This window comes from Scyliorhinus torazame, chromosome 8 (genome assembly GCF_047496885.1).
Source record: "Scyliorhinus torazame isolate Kashiwa2021f chromosome 8, sScyTor2.1, whole genome shotgun sequence".
Classification (NCBI taxonomy): Eukaryota; Metazoa; Chordata; class Chondrichthyes; order Carcharhiniformes; family Scyliorhinidae; genus Scyliorhinus; species Scyliorhinus torazame.
This window is the reverse complement of record NC_092714.1, coordinates 32,070,068-32,097,922: the sequence shown is the minus strand read 5'-3', so window position 1 is coordinate 32,097,922 and position 27,855 is coordinate 32,070,068. Positions and strand designations below refer to the sequence as shown.

Sequence of the window (27,855 nt, the reverse complement as noted above, 5' to 3'; positions counted from 1 at the left end):
TTTACTAACATTTAAATTTTTCATAATCCTAATTTGGGCAATGCTGCCCACGCCTTGAAAGCACATTCCCTTCCATAGAACGTCTTGCAATTCTGACAGTTACGCGATTTGTGTAAACAGACACAACCGAAGGTGCTGGTGGCGGGGGTTGATAAATAAGCGGTCAAGTTGTTCAAGTTAAGGCTGGACGAGCCATGTCTGGAGTCCAATTGTACATCTCTAGTGTGTCAGCATCGAGAGAGGTAAAGCGCGATGAACCAACCTAGAGAAACATGTAATCATTGTTAATATAGTTAATTTATTCCAAACATTTCGGCAACGAATTCTACTAGACTTACATACGATCAGTTATTCGGTGTAACCAGCTCCCCATTTGAGTGTGTAGGAAATCAGTATTTCGCAAATTTCATTCATGTGAGACCATGATTGTTTTGGAGATAGATATAAAATAACATGTTGTAAGGGATCGGGAAGATGGTGAAGAAAACCATGAATTATACTCCTAAAATATTTCGGCACAAAATCATTTGAAAGGAGTTGCACAGATCCGCTGGAACTTTCCCGAGTTTAAAACTAAACGAAAGCTCTGGGATCTCTTGCCAGAAAGGAAACTTGCATTTAACATATAACGGCCCTTTATTTCAGTACATCACACTAACACACACAAACACTATAATTCAAATACTGATCGGCTTCACCAATTTTTGGGTAAGTGGAACCTGTGGCACGGACTCATTGAACCTCGGAATCCCTTATCTGAGGGGCGGGATTCTCCAAACCCGCGGCACAGTGTCCACGCCGTCGTAAACGTCGTCCCGTTTTACGACGGCGTGAACGGGCCGCTCCCACGACTAATCCAGCACGGAGCTGGAGCGGTGCAGATCCCGGCGCGAACTGTGCGCCGCGGGATCCGCGCATGCGCAATGGCACCGGCGCCAATGCGCGTATGCATAGTGGCCTCCTTCAACGCGCCGGCCCCGATGCAACATGGCGCAGGACTACTGGGGCCGTAGAAAAGGAGGCCCCCAGCCACAGAGGTCGGCCCGCTGATCGATGGGCCCCGATCGCGGGCCAGGCCACATTGGAGGCCCCCCCAGGGTCGGACATCCCTCCCCTCCCCAGAGGACGCCACCCGGCCCTTACACACTGAGCTCTGCGGAAAATGGCGGGGCGGTGTGGCGCGATTCACGCGGCCCACTGCCGATTCTCCAACCCGGCGTGGGGTCGGAAAATCCCACCCGAGATGTTTGTTGATTTCAGCCGGGCAAGATGATTGGCCTGTCTAGTCAGCGAGGGATTCTCCCCTGATTTCTGTCCACTGATTCAGAGAACGATACATCACAGAAGCTTGGCCATTTGGACAATCATACTTCTGTCGCTCTTTGAGTTATCAAATATTTTCCATATCCCTCTTTTTCTATGTAGTCTAACCTTTCCCCGTTCAAATATTTATCCAATTCCCTTTTAAAAGCTATTATTGAATTTACCGACAGTGCAATCCAGATTGACAACTCCAACATGAACTTTTTCACACGTGTTGCCTCTCGTTCTTTTGCCACTTACCTTAAATCTCAGTTGGCTGATTACCAATCCTTCTCCTTGTTTATTGTATCAAACCTTTCATAATATTGAATAATCTCTTCCACTGAAAGGAGAACAACTCCCAGTTTCCATAGGCCTTTCAACCCTAATACCATTCTAGTAAATCTTCACTGCACCCTAAGGTCTCGATATCCTTCCTAAAGTCTGGGACCCCAAAATGGCCATAAGTAGTTGTCACCTAGCTAGTATTTTATACAAGTTTGGCATAACTTCCTTGCTTTTGTACATTTTTGGGCTAGAATTCATATCAGGAAGTGGCATAAAACGTGCTATTGCAACTTCCTCATATGCAATGATTGTGCGGTTGCACAAATTCGTGGAGAAGGAAAAGATGCTACTTTGGGCCAGTGAGAAGCGAGACTGAATAGGAGGGGAATTGTGTTCGAAGATATCAAAATATCGGCGCTGAGCTGGTGAAGAGGCGTGCGGGATTCAACAGGGCCAAGGCGGTGTTGTACTGAAGGCAGATTCGATTTGGGGTGTTGTACCTGGTGAAACTGGGTCACATTTGGTGACCACATAGGCCCCCACGTCCGACCCCTCCAGCCCCTCCGTAAGGCCCAGAATCCGCAAATTCTTCCGCCTCGACCGATTCTCCATCTCCTCGAACTGTTCCTGCCATTTCTTGTGGAGCGCCTCGTGCGCCTCCATCTTTACCGCAAGGCCTAAGATCTCGTCCTCATTGTTGGAGACCTTTTGTCGGACCTCGCGGATCGTCACCCCCGGGCCGTCTGGGTCTCCAGCAGCTTGTCTATAGAAGCCTTCATCGGCTCCAGCAGGTCCGCTTTAATCTCCCTGAAGCAGCGCTGGATAACCTCCTGCTGCTTCTGCGCCCTCTGCATCCACGCTGCCTGGTCCCCGCCCGCCGCCATTTTGCTCTTCTTCCCTCGCACCTTTTTTTTTTAATAAATATTTTATTGAAAATTTTTGGTCAACCAACACAGTACATTGTGCATCCTTTACACAACATTATAACAATACAGATAATAATGACCTTTTTTTTTAAATAAACAAAAAACAACAAATAAATAAATGTTAAATAACAAAAATGAAAACTAGCCCTAATTGGCAACTGCCTTGTCACAGGCTATACCGCCCATCCCTCCCCCCCCCCCCCCCCCCCCCCAAGTCCTGGGCTGCTGCTGCTGCCTTTTTTCCCCCATCTATCTTTCCACAAGATATTCGACGAACGGTTGCCACCGCCTGGTGAACCCTTGAGCCGACCCCCTTAGGACAAACTTAATCCGCTCTAGCTTTATGAACCCCGCCATATCATTTATCCAGGTCTCCACCCCCGGGGGCTTGGCTTCTTTCCACATTAGCAATATCCTGCGCCGGGCTACTAGGGACGCAAAGGCCAAAACATCGGCCTCTCTCGCCTCCCGTACTCCCGGCTCTTGTGCAACCCCAAATATAGCCAACCCCCAGCTTGGTTCGACCCGGACTCCTACTACTTTTGAAAGCGCCTTTGTCACCCCCACCCAAAACCCCTGTAGTGCCGGGCATGACCAAAACATATGGGTATGATTCGCTGGGCTTCTCAAGCACCTCACACACCTATCCTCCACCCCAAAAAATTTACTGAGCCGTGTTCCAGTCATATGTGCCCTGTGTAATACCTTAAACTGAATCAGGCTTAGCCTGGCGCACGAGGACGACGGGTTTACCCTGTTTAGGGCATCTGCCCACAGCCCCTCCTCGATCTCCTCCCCTAGCTCTTCTTCCCATTTCCCTTTTAGTTCGTCCACCATAGTCTCCCCTTCGTCCCTCATTTCCCTATATATATCCGACACCTTACCATCCCCCACCCATTTCTTTGAGATGACTCTGTCCTGCACCTCTTGTGTCGGGAGCTGCGGGAATTCCCTCACCTGTTGCCTCGCAAAAGCCCTCAATTGCATGTACCTGAATGCATTCCCTTGGGGCAACCCATATTTCTCGGTCAGCGCTCCCAGACTTGCGAACTTCCCGTCCACAAATAGATCTTTCAGTTGCGTTATTCCTGCTCTTTGCCACATTCCATATCCCCCATCCATTCCCCCCGGGGCAAACCTATGGTTGTTTCTTATCGGGGATCCCCCCAATGCTCCGGTCTTTCCCCTATGTCGTCTCCACTGTCCCCAAATCTTCAGTGTAGCTACCACCACCGGGCTCGTGGTGTATCCCTCGCACCTTCTTTGGGTTCACCACCACTTTTTTAGTCGCCCTGCTCCTGGTCCAAGCCATACACCGTCGAGGAACTATTGCAATCTCCTTCCCACACCGGGAAACGTCGAAAAAGTGCCGTTGGGGGCCCTGAAAAGAGCCCAAAAGTCAGTTTTTAGCGGGAGCTGCCGAATGTGCGACTTAGCTCCGCATAGCCGCAACTGGAAGTCACTGGGTCACATTTGCAGGCCAGGAGTACTATTTTGAATTACCAGAATACGCTAATAACTTTATAAGGGACCATAAACTGGGGGGAAACTGAAACTTGGTATGAGACGGAGGAGTTGTATCTGCAAAGATTGATGGATATGGTTGTGGTATGTTGCCGGAGGGTGGAGAATTTTTCTCTTGTTTGTTTTTGTTATCATTGTTATTGTGCTTTTGGGAGTTCTAAGTTTGTACGTGGGGTCTCCCCCTCCCCCTTCCGGCCATCTGTGGTGTTTTTCTTTTGGAGGGGATGGTTTGTGACTTTGGGTGTTTTTTCTCTTTGGGTAACGGGTGTGTTTGGTGGGGCCAGCTGGGTGGGGTTGTGGGTGAGGGGCATTCGGGGGGTGGGGGGGGGGGGTGGGGGGGGGGAGGCACTTGCACAGGTGAAGAAGGGATCAGTGGGGTGGGGGGGAGGGTGGCAAAAGGGTGTGCAGAGGGAGCCTTTGATCTGGACCTGCCACGCTGGTGAATGGAGGTGAGGTGGGGGAGGAGTCCAGGAGAGGTGGCCAGGTGGGGAGCATTGCGATATGGCAGAGTTGGAGATTGAGCGTGGTCATGGACGAAGGGAGGATTTAGGGTGGAATTAGAGGAGGCAGAGCCATAGGGGGATGATGGCGGACAGTAGAGGAGAGTGGAGGTATAAGTGGAGACCTGAGTGCTCATCCGGGCCAGTGGCCTTCTGTGGGTTGACCTTCGAGAAGGCTGCTCTGACGTCTGCAATGGTGATCTCAGATATAAGTTCATCCGAGGCTTCTGGGGTGGAGGGCTCGCTCTCGCTGACCTCTTGCTCAAAGTGTGCATAGAATGCGTTGAGCTCATCAGGGAGGGGTGCATTGGAGCCGGTGATTTTACATGCCTTCATCTTGTAGCCCGTTATGTCTTGCAGACCTTGCCATAGACGGCGGGGGTCCGTGTGAATAGCCTGGGACTCGAGCTTGGTCCGGTACTGTCTTTTGGCATCGTTGATGGATTTCTTTAGATCATATTTGGCTTTCTTGTATAGGTCAGGGTTGCCTGACTTGAACGCCTCAGACCTAGACTTCAGCAAGCAGTGGATATCCCTGTTCATCCAGGGTTTCCAGTTGGGAAACATGCGGATTTGCTTCTTTGGCACACAGTCTTCTACACACTTACTAATGAATTCAGTTACTGTAGTGGCGTACTCGTTCAGGCTGGTTGCAGAGTTTTTAAATACTGACCAGTCCACTGACTCTAAGCAGTCCCGTAGAAGATCATTCGATTCCTCAGACCAACAATGCACAACTTTTTTTGATAGATTCTCCCGCTTCAGTTTTTCTCATTATTATATCTCATATAATATCTCATTATTACGGATGAAGGTATTGTCTTGAGTAAGAATAGAAGAGCTTTGCTCAAAGTATGGCAACGATTTGTGATGCAACCACCAGAAAAAGCATACAACAGTCCTAAAACATCTGAGGAACATACGGAGCAAGCAGAAGAGGATGATAAGTCAATACATGAAGAACATCAAACTCAAGCAACAAATAGTAAAGAACATGAAGAACCCTTGCCAGTTCAGCAGACACTGAGAAGATCCACAAGAATAAGGCACAAGCCAGAAAGATTGAACTTGTATACAGTTCTGCATATTATGAGGAAATGTAAAAAGTAATTTAATGCATGTGTCATGCGCGAGTCCCTTAAAGAAAAGTGTGTTTTATCCAATGGCTGCAGTGATGTCATTGTGTGGGTGGAACTGGGCTCTGCTCTGCCTTTTACTTTCATTTTGAGCTGAAAGCTCTTTTTGGACACTTCTTCAGTGTTTCCCTCCCTACCCCCTCCTCTAACCAAAAAAAACCCCAACCGCTGTAAGGATCCCAGACGAGAGGAAGGCTCGAGGGCAGGTAGAAGTAGAAAGAAGTTGAACCGTGATGTCACAGCCTGCAGGTAAGTGATTGACTGATGATTGGTCAGTAGTTTTTCTTTTCCCTGAGGTGTTATCGTATGGGGCGCAGTGGTTACTGAGTGAGTGCTTGCTGAGAAGGGGAGTAAATTTTTAACAAAACTTAGTGTAGGGAGTTTCCAGCTGAATCCGGTTGGAGTGAGGACAGAGTGACTGCCGGGTAAGTAGTAAAGATTTAAATTGTTTGCGCAGGCTGTTGATTGATTGCTGTTTTCGTGTGGGATGCAGTGGTTGCTGGTTAAGGGTTTTTTTTTTACCTGTATTTACGTTGGGCAGTTTCGAAACCCTAGACACTACACTTGTAGTGTCCCCCACCCTTCCACCTCCTTTAACTTAAGGGGCAGAGTGAAGAACAGGTAAGCTCTTTCTTTCTTTTTCTTTTTTAATCTAGAGGGGATGGCAGGGAAGGCAGTGCAATGTTCCTCCTGCAGAATGTTTGAGGTGAGGGACGCCGTCAGTGTCCCTGCTGATTTCATCTGTGGGAAGTGCACCCATCTCCAGCTCCTCAGAAACCGCATTCGGGAACTGGAGCTGGAGCTGGGTGAACTTCGGATCATTCGGGAGGCAGAGGTGGTTATAGATAGAAGCTTCAGGAATGTAGTTACTCCAAAGAATAAAGATAGATGGGTGATGGTGAGAGGGGCTGGGAGGAAGCAATCAGTACAGGGAACCCCTGTGGTCGTTCCTCTTCGTAACAAGTATACCGCTTTGGATACTGTTGGGGATGACGACTTACCAGGGGTAAGCCATGGGGTACAGGTCTCTGGCACAGAGTCTGTCCCTGTTGCTCAGAAGGGAAGGGGGGAGAGGAGTAGAGCATTAGTCATTGGAGACTCCATAGTTAGGGGGATAGATAGGAGACTCTGTGGGAACGAAAGAGACTCACGGTTGGTGTGTTGCCTCCCAGGTGCCAGGGTCCGTGATGTCTCGGATCATGTTTTCGGGATCCTTAAGGGGGAGGGGGAGCAGCCCCAAGTCGTGGTCCACATAGATACCAACGACATAGGTAGGAAAAGGGATAGGGATGTAAGGCAGGAATTCAGGGAGCTATGGTGGAAACTTAGATCTAGGATAAACAGAGTTATTATCTCTGGGTTGTTACCCGTGCCACGTGATAGTGAGGCGAGGAATAGGGAGAGAGAGGAGTTGAACACGTGGCTACAGGGATGGTGCAGGAGGGAAGGTTTCAGATTTCTGGATAAGTGGGGCTCATTCTGGGGTCGGTGGGACCTCTACAAACGGGATTGCCTACACCTGGACCAGAGGGGTACCAATATCCTGGGGAGGAAATTTGCTAATGCTCTTCGGGAGGGTTTAAACTAGTTCAGTAGGGGATTGAGAACCTGAATTGTAGCTCCAGTATACAAGAGGTTGCGAGTAGTGAGGTCATGAGTAAGGTTTCAAAGTTGCAGGAGTGTACCGGCAGGCAGGAAGGTGGTTTAAAGTGTGTCTTCTTCAATGCCAGGAGCTTCCGGAATAAGGCGGGTGAACTTGCGGCATGGGTTGGTACCTGGGACTTCGCTGTTGTGGCCATTTCGGAGACATGGATAGAGCAGGGACAGGAATGCTTGTTGCAGGTGCTGGGGTTTAGATATTTCAGTAAGGTCAGGGAAGGTGGTAAAAGAGGGGGAAGGGTGGCATTGTTAGTCAAGGACAGTATTACGGTGGCAGAAAGGACATTTGATGAGGACTCGTCTACTGAGGCAGTATGGGCTGAGGTTAGAAACAGGAAAGGAGAGGTCACCCTGTTAGGGGTTTTCTACAGGCCTCCGAAAAGTTCCAGAGATGTAGAGGAAAGGATTGCAAAGATGATTCTGGATAGGAGCGAAAGCAACAGGGTAGTTGTTATGGGGGACTTTAACTTTCCAAATATTGACTGGAAACGCTACAGTTTGAGTACTTTAGATGGGTCAGTTTTTGTCCAATGTGTGCAGGAGGGTTTCCTGACACAGTATGTAGGTAGGCCAAAGAGAGGCGAGGCCGTATTGGATTTGGTACTGGGTATTGAACCAGGACAGATGTTAGATTTGGAGGTAGGTGAACACTTTGGTGATAGTGACCACAATTCGATTACGTTTACTTTAGTGATGGAAAGGGATAGGTATATACCGCAGGGCAAGAGTTATATCTGGGGGAAAGGCAATTATGATGCGATGAGGCAAGACTTAGGATGCATCGGATGGAGAGGAAAACTGCAGGGGATGGGCACAATGGAAATGTGGAGCTTGTTCAAGGAACAGCTACTGCGTGTCCTTGATAAGTATGTACCTGTCAGGCAGGGAGGAAGTGGTCGAGCGAGGGAACCGTCGTTTACTAAAGCAGTCGAAACACTTGTCAAGAGGAAGAAGGAGGCTTATGTAAAGATGAGACATGAAGGTTCAGTTAGGGCGCTCGAGAATTACAAGTTAGCTAGGAAGGACCTAAAGAGAGAGCTAAGAAGAGCCAGGAGGGGACATGAGAAGTCTTTGGCAGGTAGGATCAAGGATAACCATAAAGCTTTCTATGGATATGTCAGGAATAAAAGAATGACTAGGGTAAGAGTAGGTCCAGTCAAGGACAGTAGTGGGAAGTTTTGCGTGGAGTCCGCGGAGATAGGAGAGGTGCTAAATGAATATTTTTCGTCAGTATTCACACAGGAAAAAGACAATGTTGTTGAGGAGAATACTGAGATTCAGGCTACTAGACTAGAAGGGCTTGAGGTTCATAAGGAGGAGGTGTTAGCAATTCTGGAAAGTGTGAAAATAGATCAGTCCCCTGGGCCGGATGGGATTTATCCTAGGATTCTCTGGGAAGCTAGGGAGGAGATTGCTGAGCCTTTGGCTTTGATCTTTAAGTCATCTTTGTCTACAGGAATAGTGCCAGAAGACTGGAGGATGGCAAATGTTGTCCCCTTGTTCAAGAAGGGGAGTAGAGACAACCCCGGTAACTGTAGACCAGTGAGCCTTACTTCTGTTGTGGGCAAAGCCTTGGAAAGGTTTATAAGAGATAGGATGTATAATCATCTGGAAAGGAATAATTTGATTAGAGATAGTCAACACGGTTTTGTGAAGGGTAGATCGTGCCTCACAAACCTTATTCAGTTCTTTGAGAAAGTGACCAAACAGGTGGATGAGGGTAAAGTAGTTGATGTGGTGTATATGGATTTCAGTAAAGTGTTTGATAAGATTCCCCACGGTAGGCTACTGCAGAAAATACGGAGGCATGGGATTCAGGGTGATTTCGCAGTTTGGATCAGAAATTGGCTAGCTGGAAGAAGACAAAGGGTGGTGGTTGATGGGAAATGTTCAGATTGGAGTCCAGTTACTAGTGGGGTACCACAAGGATCTGTTTTGGGGCCACTGCTGTTTGTCATTTTTATAAATGACCTGGAGGAGGGCGTAGAAGGATGGGTGAGTAAATTTGCAGATTACACTAAAGTCGGTGGAGTTGTGGACAGTGCGGAAGGATGTTACAAGTTACAGAGGAACATAGATAAGCTGCAGCGCTGGGCTGAGAGGTGGCAAATGGAGTTTAATGCAGAAAAGTGTGAGGTGATTCATTTTGGAAGGAATAACAGGAAGACAGAGTACTGGGCTAATGGTAAGATTCTTGGTAGTGTGGATGAGCAGAGAGATCTCAGTGTCCATGTACATAGATCCCTGAACGTTGCCACCCAGGGTGAGAGGGTTGTTAAGAAGGCGTACGGTGTGTTTTCTTTTATTGGTAGAGGGATTGAGTTTCGGAGCCATGAGGTCATGTTGCAGCTGTACAAAACTCTGGTGCTGCCGCATTTGGAGTATTGTGTGCAATTCTGGTCGCCGCATTATAGGAAGGATGTGGAAGCATTGGAAAGGGTGCAGAGGAGATTTACCAGAATGTTGCCTGGTATGGAGGGAAGATCTTATGAGGGAAGGCTGAGGGACTTGAGGCTGTTTTCGTTAGAGCGAAGAAGGTTAAGAGGTGATTTAATTGAGGCATACAAGATGATCAGAGAATTAGATAGGGTGGACAGTGAGAACCTTTTTCCTCGGATGGTGATGTCTCGCACGAGGGGACATAGCTTTAAATTGAGGGAAGATAGATATAAGACAGATGTCAGAGGTAGGTTCTTTATTCAGAGAGTAGTAAGGGTGTGGAATGCCCTGCCTGCAACAGTAGTGGAGTCGCCAACACTAGGGGCATTCAAATGGTCATTGGATAGACATATGGACGATAAGGGAACAGTGTAGACGAGCTTTAGAGTGGTTTCACAGGTCGGCGCAACATCGAGGGCCAAAGGGCGTGTACTGCGCTGGAATGTTTTATGTTCTATGTTCTGTGTTTTAGTTTCGCTTTCATTTGGAGATTATTAAGGGTTTCCTGTGGAGTACTGTATCTTTTTGTGGGTTATCAGTGTTGGTAGTTGGGAAGATGTTTAGTGTGGGTAAAATGTTAACTGGATTCATAGAATAAACATTGTTTTGTTTTAAAGATTCTTTAGATCTCTGTTGCATCACACCTGTAAAGTGGGCCCTTGTGCTCCCCAAAACCAAAATCAATTAAAAGTTGTGGATCAGGTGATATACCATGATATACTTTGGTGTTCTCTAAACCCTGGCCCATAACACGTGAATAATTTTATTTTACAAAGGAAAGGGGATGTGATGATCTGCATCAGACAAGTTTGTACATAATGTTATGCACGACTTCCGACCTCCTTGTAAACCCATCACATGACCCTGTGATCTGAGAGTTGTCATGCTGGAGGATAGACATATTTGCAATAGTTCCACAATAGTTGATTAGTGTTAGTAGTTTATTATTTTATTTATCTTAGTTGCCTCAGTTATCTCATCACGCAGTTGTTCTACAATAAATTATTTAAATTACATGTTCTGTAGTTCATCATTCACTTTGGCCAGTCTACAGAACATGACAGAGTGCACGTGCTGCATCATGGTCTTCACTGCAGATGCCTCGCAGTGTTGGCTTCTTTGCGTTCCATTGATGGCACCATCTCCTCAGTCAGAAGGCGATTGGACTCCTCTTTCTGGCCTCCTCGACAGGAGGGATGCTGTCATCTCTTCCTGATTCTCACAACTCTGGCAGTTCCATCAGCTTGGAGATGGCCAGACTCGGGGAGCGCGATTCTCCGGCATTGTTGCGCTCCAGCTCAAACAAAACGAGGCCGGTGAATAGTGGGAGAGGCTGAAAACGAGAACCATGCCAGGTGCCAAACAGTTTATGATGTAACCAGCCCACACCCATGGGCGAAATCAGGATCTCACCGTAGTGCAGCGAGAAATCAATAATCACCACTGAAGCCCTATTTTCATACAATTAACCGGAGCCACCCAATATCCAACAGCCTCCCCAGCAAATGGTCACGCTGGTGCTGATTAGTAGTCCTTTTGAAAAACGTGAACCCGACGGAAGGGCTTCTGTGGGGAGTCGAGGTGAGTAGCCATCTTTACTCACAGGCAAAGAGCCCGGGGGCACTGGGCTTGCCATCCCAGTGCTCGGTGAAGATTGGAAGAACCCTCCGCAGGGGTTGGCCGCCATGGGAGGGTGGTGGAGTGCGTGTTGGGGGGGGGGGGGGCAACAGCACGCAGCACCATCATGCCAATCCCTAGATCATGTGTACCCAGTCCAGTGGCAACCCTATTCCTGCCCACCATCCACCCATAACCCCCATCAACTGCCGAGGCATCTGGCTGTGTGGCCGAAGGCTATTAATAGGGAACTGGCAACCGTGGTTAAATGAGCACTTCACACAACCCAAGTGGATTCCCGTGGGTAAGTAGGCCTTGCAGCATGTGGTCGTCATTGTCTAGCATCCCAATCACACCTTGATGCCTGGGCACTGTGCCTGAACACTGCAGGAGACAACACTACACACTACATAGCAGCCACCATACAAACACTCAGGGATGGGACACAGCTCCGGGGACATGTCCACGGCTGGAGCGTGGGTGAGCACCGGGGAGGGTTGCCTAGAGAGATGGGCCAAGGGTTCGGAGGTCGCCCCACATAGCGGAAGAAAGTGACAGAGGCATCATACTGGTTGTGCACAAGGGTGTTTATTGTATTCTACAATCCCCACCCTTCTGATGGTGCCGCCTCCTCCCCCACCAACTCACCAGCCCCCCACTCCCACCCCACCCCCCTGCCCTCAGTGATCCTCGATGCGCTTAGCCTTCCTAGCTCAAGCACTACATCTAGGTGTGTCCCCAGAATGCACATCTGAGGTGGAAGCAGCCAGTTGCTAACCACGTCCCGTGGCCTTCGATGCCCCTGGCGGGCGTGCTTTGGGGCCAGAGGGCCTGGATCACTTGACGGCAGCACATGCACCACTATGCCACCGTCTCCCGTGTACTGGCTGTGAGACATGGCCTCCTTAGAGGGTTGGAATTCGAGCTGGGACCATAGTCACCCTAGAGGATGGGTCCGGGTTTGCACCCGGCAACCCTCATCCCGCTCAGTGTGCAAAAGGCCCTGGGTTTATCTTGGGACGGAGGGGCAGCTGGTTCGAGCCCCGGCTGCCCCTGCATCTTCTGGCTCTACCAGCCCCGGCGGTTCCCTATGGTTTGCACCATCATGTCAATGCCTTCGGCGATGCTCTGCAGCACCATCTCGGCCATTCATTTTTAAAATTAAAATTAAAATATTTTTTTATTCTTCACTTTTTTCACATTTTCTCCCAAATTTGCCCCCAACAATAAAAAATAATCAGTAACGACTTCCGGGTGCGGCGATGACCAGCTGAGTCGCACGTTTCGGCAGCTCCCTGTGAAACGGACTTTTGGGCTCTTGATAGGAGCCCCAACGGCAATTTTAACGGCTGAAAACACCGTGCGGTAAACCAGAAGGGTGTTCCCCCTGGACACGGATGGAAAAAGGAGAGGAAAGTGGCCGGATTGCAGCGGATCCTTTGGAACAACGGCAAGGAAGGCAAGCAGAAACCAAGATGGCGTCGGAAGGTGGCAGTTTCATATGGGGCCCTGAACAACAAGAGTTTTTGAAACGCTGCGTGGAGGAGATAAAAAAGGAAATGAAGAAAGAGTTGTTGGCCCCGATATTACAGGCGATTGAAGGGCTGAAAGAGGAACAAAAGACCCAGGAGCAGGAGCTTCGGGTCGTGAAGGCGAAAGCAGCTGAGAATGAAAACGACATACAGGGCCTGGTGGTGAAGTCGGAGATACAGGAGGCACACCAGAAACGATCTGTGGAGAGGTTGGAGGCACTGGAAAATAACGCAAGGAGGAACAACTTGAGGATTCTTGGCCTTCCTGAAGGTGTGGAGGGGGCGGACGTCGGGGCATATGTGAGCACGATGCTGCACTCGTTAATGGGAGTGGAGGCCCCGACGGGTCCGTTGGAGGTGGAGGGAGCATACCGAGTTATGGTGCGAGGACCGAGAGCAGGAGAAGCTCCCAGAGCCATAGTGGTGAGATTTCTCCGTTTTAAGGATAGAGAAATGGTCCTTAGATGGGCGAAGAAAACTCGGTGTAGTAAATGGGAGAACGCGGTGATCCGCGTCTATCAAGATTGGAGTGCGGAGGTGGCGAGAAGGAGGGCGAGCTTTAATCGGGCCAAAGCGGTACTTCACAAAAAAAAGATAAAGTTTGGAATGCTGCAACCGGCAAGACTGTGGGTCACATATCAAGGGAGGCACCACTACTTTGAGACGGCGGATGAAGCGTGGACTTTTATTGTAGAAGAAAAATTGGAATGATTGGACTACGAAAATGAACGTTTGGACAAAGTGGTGGGACGAGTGGGGGGGGGGGGGGGCGAAGAGGGATTGTATGATTAATCCTGCGGTATGGTAACTTTTCTTTCTCCCACAGGTGGTGATGGGGGGAGGTGGGGAGGGAGAGGAGATGGGGCGATGGCCATGGGAGGCGGGGCCGAGGGAGAGGCGCGGGCTTGGTTCCCGCGCTATGATAATTATGGCGGGAATAGAGAAGCAGGAAGGAGGGGGCACCGCACGGGGCGAGCCGTGATCACGGGGGGAAGCCGAGGTCAGCCAGAGTTTGCTGACTTCTGGGAGCAACATGGGGGGAGTAATTACGCTAGCGGGGGGTCTAGCGGGGGGGGGGGGGGAGGGGGGAATTACTGGGTTGCTGCTCCTGGGGAAAGGGGGGAGTGGGTGCGGGAAAGGATGGGCGGGGGGGCACCGTCTGGGAGAAATACAGCCGCGTGGGAACTGGGCGAGAAGCTGGAAAAAGATGATGGCTAACCGGCAAGGGGGGGGGGTGGGAAGCCCCCCAACTCGGCTGATCACGTGGAACGTGAGGGGGCTTAACGGGCCGATAAAGAGGGCACGAGTACTCGCACACCTTAAGAAACTTAAAGCAGATGTGGTCATGTTACAGGAAACGCACCTGAAACTGATAGATCAGGTTAGGTTGCGCAAAGGATGGGTAGGGCAGGTGTTCCATTCGGGGCTGGATGCGAAAAACAGGGGGGTGGCTATATTGGTGGGGAAGCGGGTAATGTTCGAGGCAAAGACTATAGTGGCGGATAACGGGGGCAGATACGTGATGGTGAGTGGCAAATTACAGGGAGAGATGGTGGTGTTGGTAAACGTGTATGCCCCGAATTGGGACGATGCCAATTTTATGAGGCGAATGCTAGGACGCATCCCAGACCTAGAGACCGGAAAGCTGATAATGGGGGGAGACTTTAACACGGTGTTGGAACCAAGGCTGGATAGGCCGAAGTCCAGGACTGGTAGGAGGCCGGCAGCAGCCAAGGTGCTTAAGGATTTTATGGAGCAGATGGGAGGGGTGGACCCGTGGAGATTCAGTAGACCTAGGAGTAAGGAGTTCTCGTTTTTCTCCTATGTCCATAAAGTCTATTCACGCATAGACTTTTTTGTGTTGGGTAGGGCATTGATCCCGAGGGTGAGGGGAACGGAATATACGGCTATAGCCATTTCGGATCATGCCCCACACTGGGTAGACTTGGAGATCGGGGAGGAAACAAGAGGGCGTCCACCCTGGAGAATGGATATGGGACTAATGGCGGATGAGGGGGTGTGCTTAAGGGTGAGGGGATGCATTGAAAAGTACTTGGAACTCAATGACAATGGGGAGGTTCAGGTGGGAGTGGTCTGGGAGGCGTTGAAGGCGGTGGTTAGGGGGGAGCTGATATCAATAAGGACACATAAAGGGAAGCAGGAGAGTAAGGAACGGGAGCGGTTGTTGCAAGAACTTTTGAGGGTGGACAGACAGTATGCGGAAGCACCGGAGGAGGGACTGTATAGGGAAAGGCAAAGGCTGCATGTGGAATTTGACTTGCTGACCACAGGCACTGCAGAGGCACAATGGAGGAAGGCGCAGGGTGTACAGTATGAATATGGAGAGAAGGCGAGCAGATTGCTGGCACACCAATTGAGGAAAAGGGGAGCAGCGAGGGAAATAGGGGGGGTGAGAGACGAAGATGGAGAGACGGAGCGGGGAGCGGAGAGAGTGAATGAAGTGTTTAAGACATTTTATAAAAAATTGTATGAAGCTCAACCCCCGGATGGGAGGGAGAGAATGATGGAGTTTTTGGATCGGCTGGAAATTCCCAAGGTGGAAGAGCAGGAAAGGATGGGATTGGGAGCACAGATCACGGTAGAAGAAGTGGTGAAAGGAATTAGGAACATGCAGACGGGAAAGGCCCCGGGACCGGACGGATTCCCAGTTGAATTTTACAGAAAATATTTGGACTTGCTCGCCCCGCTACTGACGAGGACCTTCAACGAGGCAAAGGAAAGGGGACAACTGCCCCCGACTATGTCAGAAGCAACGATATCGCTTCTTTTAAAGAAGGAAAAGGATCCGCTACAATGCGGGTCCTACAGACCAATCTCCCTCCTCAATGTAGATGCCAAGGTCTTGGCCAAGGTAATGGCAATGAGAATAGAGGAATGTGTCCCGGGGGTGGTTCATGAGGACCAAACTGGGTTTGTGAAGGGGAGACAGCTGAACACGAACATACGGAGGTTGTTAGGCGTAATGATGATGGCCCCACCAGAGGGTGAAACGGAGATAGTAGTGGCGATGGATGCCGAGAAAGCATTTGATAGAGTGGAGTGGGATTATCTGTGGGAGGTGTTGAGGAGATTTGGGTTCGGAGAGGGGTATGTTAGATGGGTGCAGCTGTTGTATAGGGCCCCAGTGGCGAGTGTGGTCACGAATGGACGGGGATCGGCATATTTTCGGCTCCACAGAGGGACAAGGCAGGGATGTCCTCTGTCCCCATTACTGTTTGCACTGGCGATTGAGCCCCTGGCGATAGCGCTGAGAGGTTCCAAGGGATGGAGGGGAATACTTAGGGGAGGAGAAGAACACCGGGTATCTTTATATGCGGACGATTTGCTACTATATGTGGCGGATCCAGCGGAGGGGATGCCAGAAATAATGCGGATACTTGGGGAGTTTGGGGATTTTTCAGGGTATAAATTGAACATGGGAAAGAGTGAGCTGTTTGTGGTGCATCCAGGGGAGCAGAGTAGAGAAATAGAAGACCTACCGTTGAGGAAGGTAACAAGAGACTTTCGTTACCTGGGGATCCAGATAGCTAAGAATTGGGGCACATTGCACAGGCTAAATTTGACGCGGTTGGTGGAACAGATGGAGGAAGATTTCAAGAGATGGGACATGGTAGCATTGTCAATGGCAGGGAGGGTGCAGGCAGTTAAGATGGTGGTCCTCCCGAGATTCCTTTTTGTGTTTCAGTGTCTCCCGGTGGTGATCACGAAGGCTTTTTTCAAAAGGATAGAAAAGAGTATTATGGGTTTTGTTTGGGCCGGGAAGACTCCGAGAGTGAGGAAGGGATTCTTACAGCGTAGTAGGGATAGGGGGGGGGCTGGCACTACCGAGCCTAAGTGAGTATTATTGGGCCGCTAATATTTCAATGGTGAGTAAGTGGATGGGAGAGGAGGAAGGAGCGGCGTGGAAGAGATTAGAGAGGGCGTCCTGTAGGGGGACCAGCCTGCAGGCTATGGTGACAGCCCCATTGCCGTTCTCACCAAGGAACTATACCACGAGTCCGGTGGTGGTAGCTACACTGAAGATTTGGGGACAGTGGAGACGAGATAGGGGAAAGACCGGAGCACTGGGGGGGTCCCCGATAAGAAACAACCATAGGTTTGCCCCGGGGGGAATGGATGGGGGATATGGAATGTGGCAAAGAGCAGGTATAACGCAATTGAAAGATTTATTTGTGGATGGGAAGTTTGCGAGTCTGGGAGCGCTGACCGAGAAATATGGGTTGCCCCAAGGGAATGCATTCAGGTACATGCAATTGAGGGCTTTTGCGAGGCAGCAGGTGAGGGAATTCCCGCAGCTCCCGACACAAGAGGTGCAGGACAGAGTCATCTCAAAGAAATGGGTGGGGGACGGTAAGGTGTCGGATATATATAGGGAAATGAGAGACGAAGGGGAGACTATGATGGACGAACTAAAAGGGAAATGGGAAGAAGAGCTAGGGGAGGAGATTGAGGAGGGGATGTGGGCAGATGCCCTAAACAGGGTAAACTCGTCGTCCTCGTGCGCCAGGCTAAGCCTGATTCAGTTTAAGGTATTACACAGGGCACATATGACTGGAACACGGCTCAGTAAATTTTTTGGGGTGGAGGATAGGTGTGCGAGGTGCTCGAGAAGCCCAGCGAATCATACCCATATGTTTTGGTCATGCCCGGCACTACAGGGGTTTTGGATGGGGGTGACAAAGGTGCTTTCGAAAGTAGTAGGAGTCCGGGTCGAACCAAGCTGGGGGTTGGCTATATTTGGGGTTGCACAAGAGCCGGGAGTGCAGGAGGCGAAAGAGGCCGATGTTTTGGCCTTTGCGTCCCTAGTAGCCCGGCGCAGAATATTGCTAATGTGGAAAGAAGCCAAGCCCCCGGGGGTGGAGACCTGGATAAATGATATGGCGGGGTTCATAAAGTTAGAGCGGATTAAGTTCGTCCTAAGGGGGTCGGCTCAAGGGTTTACAAGGCGGTGGCAACCGTTCGTCGAATATCTTGCGGAAAGATAGATAGGGGAGAACAAAGAAGGCAGCAGCAGCAGCCCAGAACTTGGGGGGTGGGGGGTGGGGGGGGGGGGGGGTGTGGCCTGAGACAAGGCAGTTGCCAATTAGGGCTAGTTTTTATTTTTGTTTTTTAATATTTATTTATTTGTTGTTGTTTTCTTTTGTTCTTGTTTAAATAAAAAAGGTCATTATTATCTGTATTGTTATAATGTTGTGTAAAGGATGCACAATGTACTGTGTTGGTTGACCAAAAATTTTCAATAAAATATTATTTAAAAAAAAAAATAAAAAAAATAATCAGTAACGAATGTAATGTAAATCCCCATATCAATAACAACAATCCCATCCTCCCAGCAAACCCCAGACATTGGCCCGCATGTTAACATAAACAAATGACAAAAAGGAATCAGGAATCACCCATAGTCACCATTAACACCTACAGTCCCCCTCTCCCCAACCCTCCCAGCCCCCAACCCCACTAATGTTCGATGTGATCCAGTTCTCGAAAATGCATAATGAATAACGCCCATAAATTGTAGAACCCCTCCATCCTTCCCCTCAGTTCAAATTTGACCTTTCAAGCATTAAGAATTCCAGCAGGTCCCCCTGCCACGCCGCGCACAGGGCGGAGAGGTTGATCTCTACCCTAACGGATCTGCCTTCGGGCGATCAACGAGGCGAAGGCTACAACATCTGCCTCCGCGCAGATCCGGCTGGTCCGACAACCCAAATGTGGCCTCCCGAGGGCCCGGGTCCAATCTCACCTCGGCCATTCATATCTGAGAGGGGGACATGTGCCGTGGAACCTCATCAAGGTCAGCTTGGTGCTGGCTGACATCCCCCAGCGAGGCGGCCATTCTACAGAAACCCTTAGCCATGGCCGTCACCGACTGCACAACGCCTTGGACACTTTCATTAATGGTGCCGACGTCGTGCACCAGGCTTTCCACTGCGGTCGCTACCCTAACTGTGTTGGCCTCGGTGCCACGCATTGCCGGCGCCATCTCCGGAGTCCGTAGCCTCTGAGATTCCTCCAAGTAGCTATGGATCTGCTGGGGTGACGATGACATCTCCCTCTGAATGTTCCGGCCGCACCCTAACATCTCCATCAGCTCCAGGAAGACCTCGTCCACAGGCTCAGCATCAGGCTGGGACCCAGATGAGTCCTGAGATGCAGCAGACCCCCAACTGCTGTCTCGCCTGGGGGTTCCTGCCTCCACCTGCTGTGGTGCTCACCAGATTTTCCCCATAAATCCGACACTAACATTTCTCACAGAGGTGCATCTGCGCTGGTGGAGGGCAGGGATGAAAGCTGTGACACGCCTATTATGGTGGCATCCTCGGAACTCTCCTACAAAATGTTCTCCTGGAAGGCAGGAGAGGGGGCCAGCCAGGATGGGCCGGCACCGTTGGCTGGAGGACCTGCAGGAGAATGGATATGTGATCAGTGGGAGGGATTGGTCAGTCAGGAAGACATTAACAACTCACGTTTGGCAGGTCCTCCAGGTGGAGCCCGGTGATTCCTCACCTCTGCGGAATCTGCCAGCCTCCGCGTTGGTGACAGCCCTGTTGTCGGCCACATCAGTCACCTCCAGGGCTCGCTCCTCGAAGGTGGTGAGGATTCTGATGTCCGGCTCACCTCTGACTATCTGGGCCCTCTCCCCGGTCGGGGGGGGGGGGGGGGGGGGGGGGTCTACTCACTCGTGCTGCCCGGCGTAAATCGTTGACCGTTGTCCTGCACAGCGAAACAGCTGGCGAGCCTTCATTTGCGGCGAGAGGCCAGGTGCTCGTGATGCCTTGTTAAGTGGACCAATTAACGTTAAGTGGACCAATTAACGTTCAATAGCGTTGCCAGCCTCGCTGTGCCGAGCATCGGGAAGCTCACGGCAATTCCCACTCGCTACACTTCGAAATCTTTTCACAGAATCGCGTCCAGAGGCATGTTTAGCACAGGGCTAAATCGCTGGCTTTGAAAGCAGACCAAGGCAGGCCAGCAGCACGGTTCAATTCCCGTAACAGCCTCCCCGAACAGGCACCGGAATGTGGCAACTAGGGGATTTTCACAGTAATTTCATTGAAGCCTACTTGTGACAATAAGCGATTTTCATTTCATTTCATTTCATTGGAGGCCAATCCTCCTGGCCACACTTCCGCCGGCTCTTTCTCCCAGGCTGCACTGGATGCCCTATGGCTGACCCTCCTGGACCCTAAGGGGAACAAGACATCCATCCAGGCCTCCACAGTGTCCAGCAGCTGCCTCAAGTCTGTGCCCCTGAATCCTGGGGCCTGTCCGCTGTGCACTATTGTTGTGAGCTGGCTGGGGTTGGCTGAGCGAGTACTGCTTAACCTCGTTAGCGAGGGGCTTGCAAGCATGGTGCCAGCGAAACAGCTGGCGAGCCTTCATTTGGGGCGAGAAGCCAGGTGCTCGTGAGGCCTTGTTAAGTGGACCAATTAACATTCAATAGCATTGCCAGCCTCGCTGTGCCGAGCATTGGGAAGCTCGCGGCAATTCCCACTCGCTACATTTAGAAATCTTTTCAGAGAATCGCACCCAGAGGCATGTTATCAGCCAGGGGCTCAGTATCCTTTGGATGTTTCTACCTCCACCTGTGGTTCATCAGCTGTGAGTGCTCACTAGCGAGTGACCCAGAAGCCTGACTACTACAAACTCCATTAGGGGGAGGTGACATTAGTACATTGACGTGACTATCAATTCACACGAGGCGATTAGTAGAAGTGAACACTGGTTTTAATAAGCTAGATCTGTGCCTGCCTGCGACTGCTCTGTACTGATTGCCGCCTACAGGCTGCAGATCTATATACCACCCCCGAGGGGGCGAAGCCACAGGCGGAGCCCACAAGGGCATCAACATAATACAACACAATAGTGGTGAATTGTAGCAGCAATACGTTCACCACATACATCATGGGGCATAAATGATGTGACATGCTTACTCACGTGAGGTTTGAGGCATGACTGTGTCCTTAGGGTTCTAAGAACATAAGAACTAGGAACAGGAGTAGGCCATCTGGCCCCTCGAGCCTGCTCCGCCATTCAATGAGATCATGGCTGATCTTTGTGGACTAACTGCTTTTTTTGCTTGCTGCCCCCACTTTGCCATCTGCACAGGCGCAGGCCTGCTCTTCCCCGGCCAGCTCAAGGGCCCTTTCCTCATTAGGAGTGCGGTTGCAGAGCTCCCGCATGACTCCAGGTGGCTGCACCCTCTTATCCCGGTTGTGCTCGAGTTTGTCCTGCAGAGAGACAGATGGGGAGAGCGTTGGCCGGTGTCCTGGCAGTTCAGATGGTTGCGGAGTGGTACGCGTGGGATTGGAGTGGGAGCAAGAGATGAGAGGAACAGAATAGAGACTGTGGGCACCATAGGACAGCGGCAGAGGAAAACAAACGAGGGCATCTTGGCAGGTCGGCAACACTTGCGGTGACTAGGTGAGAGATCACCTTGGAGGTGTGAGGGGTGGGTGAGGGGATGCAGTGAGACTGGACTTGGCTCACTTATCCTGGCCGCATGGAGAAGATACTTCACATTCTTTCAGCACTGCTGCCCTATTCTCTTCTGAAGTGAGCTGTACTCATTAATGCCGCTACAGCCTCCCAGCAGAGGTCATCTCCTTGTTGGTGGGCCGCATCCTAGAGTGCAGCCAGGATAGGTCTGCCAAGTCCAGTTCCCCCTCATGGAATCTACCGAGGGCTCCCTCTGAAAACCTTCAAGCTAGTTTCCTGGCAGCTAACATTCCTACCCCCTGCCGACCCTGGATCTGGAACAAGTGGTGCAGAGGTGTTTGTATGGAGCTCCCCAATGATTGTACTGTTTAAATATCGCAAGGGGGAGCAAATCAGTGAGAGACCACCAGGAGCAGTATGATTCACGTGGCGGAAAAACCTTTCTTCAAGAGGCTCAAAATTCTGATAAATCCCACTCTCTCACTGGAATTGACAAGTTGCCATTTTTTTGGTAAGATTCCACCCTCTGTCTTCTATCAGTTAGCCAATCCTCTAACCATGCTAATATCTTATCCCCTATACCATGGGCTCTGATCTTGTTACATTATCACCGTGGTGTAGGTACAGACACAGTGTTGTTAGGGAGGGAGTTGCAGGGTTTTGACCCAGCGACAGTGAAGGCAACAAGGCTGAATTAATGCCAATCTGTCTGGTTTCATTCCTTTTTGTTGACTTTGTATCATGACAAGTGCCAAAGATGGATTACTATTTTAGTTCATAGTAGATTCTTTACTGCTCCTAGATCAGGTCGCAACAATCAGAAGTGGAAAGGGTGCTAGACATTAAAAAAATTAAGTACAAACGGATAGATATCTCAGTCAGTGAAACACTTCTGGAAGAAATGAGAGGCCGAACAGCCAACCCTACTGCTCTTCCACCTCAAATATTCAATGAAGACAGTTACTGTGGGGTAAGAGATCTTTAATTTGGCATTATAACCATGAAAAAGAAGTTTTTATTCAGCGGATAAAATATTGTGGGCTGGATTCTCCGTTTGGGTGACTAAGTCCCCACGCAGGCGTGTTTTACGCCAGGCAAACTGACGCAAAACGGGCGATTCCCTGCTCCGGGGGGGGGGGGGGGGGGGGGGGGGGGGGTTGGGGGCGGGGGCTGGCAGCCAGGCAGCGTAGAGCTCTCGCTGCCCGGAGCATCGCCGGGTCTGTGGCTGCACTGCCTGCAGCGGCCGTGCCGTGCTTCGTGGCGGACACAGCCCGCAGATCTGTCCCGCAAAAATAGTCCCCCCATTTCGGCTGGCTTCGCGCACCCTCCCCCTCCTACCAACCCCCCAACCCAGCTAGTGCCCTAGCTGCCGGATCGGCCCTCCCCCGACTGTGGTGGCGCTGGACTGAGTCTGCAGCCGCTACGCTGAGTTCCCGATGGGTGAGATCACACATGTCCCATGCCGTCGGGAACTCGGTCGGTCGGGGACGGAGCATTGCGGGGCGGGCCTCAGACCATCCGGTCAAGGGGCGGAGCATCACGAAAGCACCGCCGCCCCCGATTTTGCTGTCGTGGATTCTCCGCCCTGTCCACAAACACGATTCCGGCGGGGTATCGGAGAATCCAGCCCCAGATCTCATCATAAGATGCTCCAGTCAAATTGTCATCCATCAGGAGGTGGTAGTAGAGAAATTGATAAGATAAAAATACCTACAAGATTGGCAGCAGTAAAAAGTATAACATGTCACCAGAAAGAATGCATCCTAAGCTATTGGGAAAAGTAGATGTTGGAACTGCGGAGGCTGTGGCCGCAAATGACAAAACCCGGAAATGTGTTAACTAGTGAGAATGGTAATGAACTACGTAAGGACATATGCATGATGGCCTGGTGATCTAAAGTAAAAACTTTTAAGTCCATCACTTAGCTCTGCCCTAATCACTCAGTTGGTTAAGTATATAACCGAGATTATGGTTCGAAACTATATATACACCAAGAGTGTTTCAAGCTCAATTACTGGTCTGTGCTATTAGTCAATCTTCACAATTGACCTCAGCCCTCGAGGAAAAGAAAGAAATATCAAACATGTCTCAGACCCGAAGTGATTTCTGTTTCACGTTGTACATGCTTTGATGTCAATTCAGGTCAGGTTAATTTTAGCACTAATATTCAGAATTCCTGAATGCCCTGCAGGCATCTATTGCTCAGGCATATAATAAATAGCTATGGTACCAATGTGCAATGCTAATGTGAAATCAGACCCACATTATCAGCCTTAGGTTTTGGGAACATGAACCCGTCCTCAGTGAAAGGCAATAAGTATACAGTGGACTGATGTACACTATAAACTGCGATGGACCCAAATCAAGGCTGGGTTTTATTTACCTTTCATATAATGAAGTGTGTGTATTGACATGTTTTAAAGTTGCTCCAACAGATTAAATATTATGACGTTAAACTATCCTGTGCTAATCCTGCATTTGGGCATTATTCTACCAATTAAGAATTCATCCCCTACTGGTAGTTTTGTTAGGGGTTTTCACACATACTACACCTGGAGGCTGCTAATGGGAGCACCAATTGGAGTGGAGGTATTAAAATAATAAAAGCAAATTACTGTGAATGCTGGAATCTGAAACCAAAGAGAAAAACTCAGCAGGTCTGGTAGCATTGTAAGGAGAGAAAAAAAGCTACCGTTTCAAGTCCAGATGACCCTTTGTCAAAGCTAAAAGGCATAGAAAGTGGGAGATATTGATACTGTAGGGTGAGGGAATGAAAGATGAGTCATAGCCTCAGAAACCAAGGGAAAAGAGTGCTAAAAACCACAGAAATCAAACGAAAAGAGTGCTAATAGCTACAGAAACCAAGGGAAAAGAGTGCGGATGGCAGTCCCCAGGGAGAATAAAAGGTGTGAAATGCCAAACAGCAGAGAAACTAAGACCAGAGGGGAAGCTGTGACAGGTGTAGATCTGGGGGGAGGGGGTACATGGGTGGGGGAGAGGTAAAATGAAAGGGAGGGGGGAGGGGGAAGCAAAGTGGAGAAAAGGAAAGGAAAGGGGGGGATAAGATAGAAGGAAAGGGGAGAGATAAGATAGAGGGAAAGGGTGGGGGGGAAATTATATAGAAAAGGAAGACCAGAAAGAAATACAAGGTAAAAGACAGTTAAAATGACATGGAATGAAAACAAAGGGGTCGAGGTGGGGTAAAGGTAATCATTTGATGTTGTTGAATTCAATGCCGAGACCAGAAGGCTGTAGTGCCTAACCGGAAGATGAGATGCTGTTCCTCCAGTTTGCGTTGAGCTTCACTGGAACATTGTAGCAGGCCAAGGACAGACATGTGGGCATGAGAGTAGGGTCTTGTGGTAAAATGACAAGCAACGGGAAGGTCAGGGTCCTGAATGCGCATGGACTGAAGGTGCTCGGCAAAGCGATCACCCAGTCTATGTTTGGTCTCTCCGATATAGAGACGACCATATTGGGAGCAGCGAATGCAATAGATCAAATTGAAAGGGGTGCAAGTGAAATGCTGCTAAACCTGGAATCAGTGTTTTGGGCATCTCGGGATGTTGCATGGTGGCTCGGTAGCACAGTGGTTAGCACTGTTGCTTCACCGCTCCAGGGTCCCAGGTTTGATTCCCGGTTTGGGTCATTGTCTGTGTGGAGTCTGCATGTTCTCCCTGTGTCTGCGTGGTTTTCCTCCAGGTGCTCTGGTTTCCTCCCACAAGTCCCGAACGACGTGCTGTTAGGTCACTTGGACATTCTGAATTCTCCCTCTGTGTACCTATGATGTGCACCTATGATGGGAGGAGTGGGCTAGATTATCCTGGAGGGAACGGTCTCTGGAATGCTGACCGAGAGAGTAAGGGAATGATGTGGTGGCATCACATTGGAGTTGGCGAAAATGGCGGAGCATTATGCTTTGCATATGGAGGCTGCTGGGGTGAAATGTGAGAATGAGGGGGACTCTATCCTTGTTTTGGGAGGGAGTGGAGGTAGTGGTGCGGGAGAAGGACCACACGCTGTTGAGGGCCCCGTCAACAACTATAGGTGGGAAATCACTTGAGAAAGAAGAAACACATTTTCGAAGCACCACTTTGGAAAGTGGAATCATCGGAACAAACGCGACGGAGGCGAAGGAGCTGAGAGAAAGGGATGAGTCCTTACAGGGTGTAGGGTGCGAAGAGCTGTAGTCCAGATAGCTGTGGGAGTCAGTGGGCTTGCAATAGATATTAGTAGATAGTCTATTGCCGGAAACAGAGACAGTAAGATCAAGGAAGGGAAGGGAAGTGTCTGAGATCATACATACAATTTACAGTGCAGAAGGAGGCCATTTGACCCATCGTGTCTGCACCGGCCCTTTTAACGAGCACCCTACCCACGCCCACACCTCCACCATGTCCCTGTAACCCCATCTAACCTTTTTTGGACACGAAGGGCAATTTAGTGTGGCCGATCCGCCTGACTTGCTCATCTTTGGACTGTGGGAGGAAACCACCTGGAGGACACCCACGCTGACACAGGGAGAATGTGCAGGCTCCGCAAAGACAGTGACCCAAGCCGGGAAACAAACCTGGGACCCTGGAGCTGTGAAGCAACTGTGCTAACGACTGTGCTACCAGCTGCTTCATCGATGAGATTGACCAGGTGAAAGTGATGGAGGGTGGAAACTGGAAGCGAAGGTCCATACGAGAGCATGATGCAGTACCAAAATAGTGATCGATGTACCAGTAAAGGAGTTGTGGAAGTGGACCCAGGTAGGCCTGGAACAAGGAATGTTTCACATACCCCATAAAAAGGCAAACGTAGCTCGGACCCATGAGGGTACCCATTGCTACACCTTTGATTTGGAGAAAGTGGGATGGGTTGGAGAGAGATAGAACAAGTTCAGCCGGGCGGATGAGAGTGGTGGTGGTTGGGAATTGTTCTGGCGTGGAGGTATTAATGGCCAGGAATAAATAGATTATACGTTGGGACACCTGAGGGAATGTCACTACCAGCTGTGGGAATCTGCAACTGTCTCCGTCCTTTTGTCTATTGCAAAACTCTGGATTCTTGCCAAACTAAAGACTCTGGTGGCCAGAACCAATAAATTAATATAAAGCACTCCCTTCTCCCGCCCCACATCCACCACACTTCACCCTCCAAATCACCTAATTGACAAGCAGTGAAGTGGTTTATTGAAATCATTTAGGAAACATTATAACTTATAATCACGGGGAGAACTCTCCACTGGTTGGAATCATACCTGGCACAAAGGAAAATGGTTGTGGTGGTTGGAGGTCGATCATCTCAACTCCAGGACATCACTGTGGGTGTTCCTCAGGGTAATATCCTAGGCCCAACCATCTTCAGCTGTTTCATCAACGGCCTCCCTTCCATCTTAAGGTCAGAAGTGAGGATGTTTGCAGAAGACTGCACAATATTCAGCACCATTTGCGACTCCTCAGATAATGAAGCAGTCGATGTCCAAATGTAGCAAGACCTGAACAGTAACCAGGCTTGGGCTGACAAATGCCAAGTTCTGTTCGCCCCACACAAGTGTCAGGCAATGACCATATCTTACAAGAGAGGATATAACCATCGTCCCATGACATTCAATGGCATTACCATCACTGAATGCCGCACAAACAACATCCTGGGGTTACCATTGATCAGAAATTGAACTAGACTGGCTATATTAATCCTGTAGCTACCAGGGCAGGTCAAACGCTAGGAATCCTACGGCGAGTAACTCACTTCCTGACTCCCAAAGCCTATCCACCATCTACAAGGCATAAGGCAGGTGTGCAATGGAATACTCGCCACTTGCCTGGTTGAGTGCACCTCCAACAACACTCAAGTAGCTCAACACCATCCAGGTCCACTTGATTGCTAGCCCTTCCTGTAACATTCAATCCCTCCACTACCGACGAATAGTGGCAGCTGTGTGTACCATCTACAAGATGCACTGCAGTAACTCATCAAGGTTCCTTAGACAGCACTTTCCAAAACCCACAACCACTACCATCTAGAAGGACAAGAGCTGCAGATACCTGGGAACCCCAGCACATGGAGGTTCCCCTCCAAGTCACTCACCACCCTGACTTGGAAATATATCACCATTCCATCACTTGTCGCTGGAGCAAAATCCTGGAACTCCCTCCCAAACAGAACAGTGGCTGTATCTCCACCTCAGGGACTGCCGCTGTTCAAGAAGGCAACTCACCACCATCTTCAGTAGGCCAACTAGGGATGGGCAATAAATGCTGGCCTAACCAGTGACATCTATATCCCGTGAATGAATAAAATAAATAAATGCTAAAAAGTTTTATTGAATTTACAAGTCTTTAAAACTTTGTAGGATTACTCGCAGTTTTATGATGCGGTGGAAGATGATGAGATTGATCACTTCTTAAAATTGAGAGAGACAGAGCAACAAAGGCTGTGAACTTTCAACAGACTTCAATCAAAATCATGCACCAGAAAACTGATT

General features: G+C 49.8%; 1 protein-coding gene across 1 annotated transcript; it reads left to right on the top strand.

Annotated features, from left to right (window-relative positions):
- The first annotated feature begins 4 nt into the window (after positions 1-4).
- LOC140428725 (SH3 domain-binding glutamic acid-rich-like protein 3) lies at positions 5-27,855 on the top strand. The gene is made up of 3 exons (XM_072515446.1): positions 5-242; positions 22,186-22,353; positions 27,724-27,855. Exons 1-3 carry the CDS (start codon positions 195-197, stop codon positions 27,808-27,810), a joined length of 303 nt encoding a protein of 100 aa, XP_072371547.1. The 5' UTR covers positions 5-194; the 3' UTR covers positions 27,811-27,855.